General features: G+C 42.4%; 1 protein-coding gene across 1 annotated transcript; it reads left to right on the top strand.

Moving 5' to 3' along the window:
• Window positions 1-139: 139 nt before the first annotated feature.
• LOC125530918 (dnaJ homolog subfamily B member 1-like) lies at window positions 140-2024 on the top strand (the record flags this gene model as incomplete). Its single annotated transcript, XM_048695333.1, is given in 2 exon segments — window positions 140-555; window positions 1286-2024. Coding segments are annotated over 2 exon segments (855 nt in total), but the record flags the coding sequence as incomplete, so codon positions are not given.
• Window positions 2025-5745: the final 3721 nt, after the last annotated feature.

Here is a 5745-nt window from a genome sequence, read left to right as displayed (position 1 = left end):
CCCAGAAAACCATCATTTTTGCAAAATTTTTTTCCCCCCCCCCCCCCCCCCCCAAGTGCCTTCATGACTTAAATACGTAGTTCAGGAGTTGTTTTACTTATTTGCTCTTTGCTCAGCAAATTTGTCTGAATTTTGGCAGGTACTAAGTGATCCAGAAAAGCGTGCAATTTATGACCAATATGGTGAAGAAGGTTTAAAGGGTATGCCTCCACCTGGTTCGCAAAGCCGGACCGCCACAGCTTCTGGCTCAAGTGGGCCAAGTAATTTCCGTTACAATCCTAGTGATCCAGATGATATCTTTAATGAGTTCATGGCGAGCAACAAGCCATACACCTTTGATCAAGACCGAAGGCGCTTTCAACCAGCACACCGGACCTCAGCAGTGAATGGTCGAAGTGAAGCTTCTTCCAGTTCTCAGAAGGAGCCTGGTACCAGTACAAGCCATCTGGAAAAGCCACCGCCTGTGGAGAAGACATTACTTTGCACTCTTGAAGAGCTGTATAATGGAACAAAAAGGAAGATGAAGATCACTAGGAATGTCGCAAAATCAGATAGGTATGTGTCTACTTTTCTCATATATACATGCATGTTTCGTTGGGCTTCTGTTTAATGTGGGAACATTAAGCTTGAATATGAGCCTCTACTGACATGATGTTTGTAATTAAAGTTTCAAAATGTTGGTCTGTATTCTCTACTGCGTTATCATTGCATATTGCCAAGTCCATTTTTTGCAAGTAATTTTTTATAGTGTGGATTTGAACTACTCATCAAAAGCTTAACTTGAATTCATGTGTGTTATCCGAATTTAATATCTTTGCTCAACATCTTCTTTTGCTTATTTTAGCATGTTTTACCTGGAGTTGTGAATATAGAGCACCTTTTCATAGTTTACTCTTTCTTGTTGCATTTTTTTTCTGGATTTAGCAACCTTACAATTTACCATCCTTTTATATCTAGTTAAATCCTCTGATAAATCCAAAGTGGAATTGTTGGAAGTTAAATAAAGGATTTTGGTAGCAAGGGCATGGCTACTGTTTGCCTGAATTCTGGATGTTGTTTACATTGATAAGCCAGGTGGTTGATAAATGCACACGTGCTTTGCATAACTGATGTTAAAATCATTTTGAATATGAGCCAGGTGGCTGATAACCAGTCTGTTACCTTTTATTTATCTACCCTTGTACTCCAATTGAGTGAAATTCTTCCTCTTTAGTTTTGTTGGCTTGAGATGTTGTGTTCAGTATCTTGCGCATCTGATTGTCCCTCTTCATGTCATCTTCTGTAGAAAGGTAGAAGTTGAGACAGAGATCTTGCAGGTCGAGGTGTTGCCAGGCTGGAAAAAGGGAACAAAGATGACATTTCCCAACAAAGGCGACATGCTGCACGGCTATTTACCGCAGGACCTGACCTTCGTCATCGACATGAAGCCCCATGACACCTACACTCTGGAAGGGAACAACCTCCTGGTAAGCCAGGAGATCCCCCTGGTGGACGCTCTTGCCGGGACAACCATAAACCTCAGGACCCTTGACGGCAGGAGCCTTCCCGTCAGGGTGGAGGAAGTGGTGCGCCCTGGGCAGGAGATTGTGATCGAGAACGAAGGGTGGCCGATCAGGAAGGAGCCTGGGAAGAAGGGGAGCCTGAGGATCAGGTTCGACGTGGCCTTCCCGGCGAGGCTATCCTCGTCGCAGCGAGCTGCCATCAGGCGGATCATGGGGAGCTAACCAGGGAAAAGAAGGGCGCGACAGTGGATCGATTCATACAGAAACAAGAAGAGAAAGAAAAAAAAACTAGCTAGCCTGAGGACAGTTGGGATTGGTTTGGGTTAGTTCATGTTCATCTGTTGTTCATAGATCAGTAGCGGTGCAGCACTAATTCCGTGTGTTTAGCCCTGTTCTTCGCAGGTGACGTTGTTGTTTTGGCGACTTTTGTTGGCCATTAGCAGTTGGATGCTTTTAGTTCTGATCATATCAAACGGGTGTTTATCCCCCTTGACTTTTGTTGATAATTAGCGCTTTTCTTAAGATGGATCATCATGTGATGGCTTAGCATTTAGGACACAGATTTAACAGTTATAACCTGCTGCCTAATGGTCACTGTTCAACGGTTATTGTTCGTCTTCGTTTTGCCAGAGAGGAATAGATGCATACAGTTTATTCACTCCGTTCAGATGCTGTATATGCAGTGCCTTAGGCTAACACTCAACAGTACTAGTGCTTCTTACCTACTGTCTACAAACATAAACTCAGAAATCTGATCCTCCTTCACATGGAACAGCTAGGGACTACTTATACTAGAAGCACCTACTAGTTAGGTGTGAAAACAACTTAAAATGAAAGGTAAATTAGTGAGCTTCAGTTCTTCATATGGAACAGCTGGGGAGTACTTATACTAGAAGCACCTACTAGTTAGATATGAAAACAACTTAAAATGAAGGGTAATTAGTGAGCTCCAAGTTGTAGCAGGAGCAAACTTGTTGAGGAACTTGCACAATTTTTGACTCAAAACCTCAAATGATGCATCTTTTTTTTTGAATGAAAGATGACTTCAAACACCATCTTATCCAACCATTAAAACATGTTAGACCCTTCTAGAATTAATTAGGTTTAGGTGTGAAGTTGTAGCTAGAAATCAAATGGGTCATTTCTTCTAAAATAGGCACTGAAAACTTCTCAACTAAGATAATGATTTTGCCCATGTCTCCCTTTGGCTGCTCTAATGGTTTAACATTTGTGCTAGCATGAACCTTACTCTTTGATGTATTGGTCATGATTTGGCCCACATCAATGAGTGTGGATGAGGAGGGAAAGAAAGGTCGTTGTACCACCGACGGGCAGACCAGTGGGAGGACAAGGGCGAGTGTGGCGCGCGTTCCCGTCGAGTAAACCCGACCCAAAATTAGCCCGGAAATGGATCGCGGCGGACAGAAAAACGGACACCCACCAGTTCTGCGTCGGCGTGTTGGGCCGTGTTTTTTTGTCCGCTTCTACCCAAACAGATGCAGTCGGACGAAATGGGTCACCACGTTGGAGTTGGCGTTAGAGCATGTTCAATAGGGCCCTTAAAAACCTCCCTCGAAAATTGTTATACGAGATGTATATATACTTTTAGATGGTTATATGGAGATGTTGATGTAATTTATGGAGATTTGTATGTGAGCATCTTCAACAAGTCCCCTTAAAAACTCCCTATATAATAGTTTATTGTTGAGGAACGGCGAAACAACATGTACGATAGTGGCATGCTGATGTGACATTTTTAGAGAAGGTTTATGGGAAGAGCTAACTTTCCCTAGATGGAGAGGAAGTTAGGCTGATTATATAGGGTCGCCCAAAAATTACATTTACAGAACTAGTTGGACAATTTTTTTACCCAACTCCACCTAAATCAGTTTTTTATATGGAAAGTGGTTTTGTCAAAGATGGTTTTAAATGATTCAAGAAATAGCGTGTACAATCTTTAGATAAAAGCATCTCTAGCGGTCTACCTATTTTAGCCCGAAGAGCTTCTCGAACAGATTTGATATATTTGGCATTCTCTCCTTTCCAATATGTTAGGTGTATTAGGAATTGCATGCAATTCCATAATATAAAACACACAATTACGACTTCTGCTGACGACCGCTAGTTTTCAGGAAATAAAAAAAATACGACGACAACCCTCTCGTGTGGTTAGCTACCATGAGCACCCACTCGTCTCTCTCTCCTTCAACATTTTCTGCCCACGAACCTACCTCACTTGCCTCTCCCGTCTAATTTTCTCCTATGTGAAGAACGCTCAGCACACCATTTCTACTTCCGATCTTCCTCATCTTGTACAGATCCATGGCCAGCCCCCTCCACGCCGTTGGTGTTAGCGACGAGGGTTCTAGTGACGACGGAGTTGCTACCCATCTTGCCGCCAACGATGGCATTGCCGTGCAACTTGCCGCCTGCAAGGCCGGTCTCGTGCGCGGTCGTCCCAGTACAATGGGAACCGGCAACAAGAAGAGAGAAGAAGTTCAGAATATATATATATTGCCTCTTCTCCGTTTTTGATTACCTAAATCTCGTTTCTTATAAAATCAGCTTAACTTTCTTCCAATTTTAGACAGAGGGAGTAGCTGCCAATTTGACATTATGCCGGAAGAAGAAAGAGCAAGTAAATACTCCCTCCGTTTCTATATAGGGTGTATAGTTTTTGGCACAAAAATTAAAGAATGCACATGGAGGAAAAATTTCACAAGTTTTGGGTGAGATTATACCTGACTAATTGGCATGAGAAAATAGAGGAGGTTGCCTAATATAAACAAATGTAATTAAATTCTTAAAAAAATCCAAACGAGTGGTGCAACGCAATACACCTTATATTTCAGGTTTTTTCTCAAAATCTATACACCTTATATCAAGGAACGGAGGAAGTACTATTTTTTATCCTAGATTACTTGGCGTAGAAATGGATGTACGGAGAGAGTAAAATATTTGCTGGAGGGTAAAAAAGAAATGGCGATTTGGGGAAAGAAGGAACAAAAATCTTCATGTCCAAGAGAAGAAAAAGATCTCATCGGTCTCCCTACGCCACACGTCTTCGTCACCGGTGCCGTAGCCTCACGGGACTCTTCTTCCTCCCTTCCCATCTGACCCGGCCTCCCCGACTATAAAATCCGCGCTCTCCTCTCCTCTCCGCAAATCCAACCCAGCCCCCTCCGATCCCCACCGAAGAATCTCCGACAGATCGAAGCCAAGGCTCTCTCGTCCTCCTCCCCAAGGTACGCGAGTTTCCGATCGATCCGCCTCTCGATTTCTCGTCTGTTAACCCGTCGTTTGGAGTAGATCTGCGCGCTGGCTGAGGCGCTATTGCTTGTTGATCGCTTGCTGTCGATTCGATTATCGAGTAGATCCGCCGATTGGTGTCGATTTGGGCCACCCGATCTAGGCAGGCGTGTGTGGCTGGTTGATTCCGCTCGTTTGGCTGCAAAAGTATGCGTGTCGTAGTCCTATGCATCGATTTTGTTGGCTCGCTTCATCTAAGTGTGCGTAGCTGGTTGATTCCGTTAGGTTCCATATTCTGAATTTATTTTTGCCTAACTTATTCATGGTTCACCCTTGTAGTTGCCTGTCGGTTCTAGTCTGAAATTCGTGTTATTATTGTTGTTCTTCAGATTGTTGTTGAGCATAGATTTGCTAGGAGTTAGACTATATGTATAGCCTTCTCAACAGGCCAAAGATTGTGCTTATAGATTTGTTAAGTTTTGCTAGGTTTTGCTAGTCTTATCTGTTACGTTTTTGCTAGATTTTGCTGAATAGGTTGGTTCTGAACGATTGTTGCCAAGTCTATAAGCTGGGTTCTTTTAGGCTCTTGATTCTGTATTTGTTTACTAGCTTTTCTCAAATTTGAAAAGAGGATCATTTGATTTATTTATTTCATCTTTAGTTATTTTTTCAATATCAAAAAAATGAGAGAGGGAATAATATGACTTTCCCAAAGTTAGGAAAAATGAAGATCAAAGTTAGGAAAAATGAGATCTAATGAATAAATCAAATTTTGGTTTTGCCGGAGTTTTGTTTGCTTTCTATTTGGATAGGGAAAAATGCGCGTTTTCAAAAATTGCATTTTAGGCCTGGAGACAAGTTTATTTTGTTCGACTCATTTTTAGGAGTCGGGAAAATTTACTTCGGGAATTTTGGAGTTCGTTTAGTCTTTTCTCTATTTTTCTGCGCGCGTAACTATTTAAAAAAAAATACCGCAGCGCCCCGCCTGGGCCCT

The sequence above is a fragment of the Triticum urartu genome, unplaced genomic scaffold (assembly GCF_003073215.2).
Source record: "Triticum urartu cultivar G1812 unplaced genomic scaffold, Tu2.1 TuUngrouped_contig_6656, whole genome shotgun sequence".
NCBI lineage: Eukaryota > Viridiplantae > Streptophyta > Magnoliopsida > Poales > Poaceae > Triticum > Triticum urartu.
Note: the sequence above shows the minus strand (reverse complement) of the source record. Positions and strands in the feature narration are given on the sequence as shown.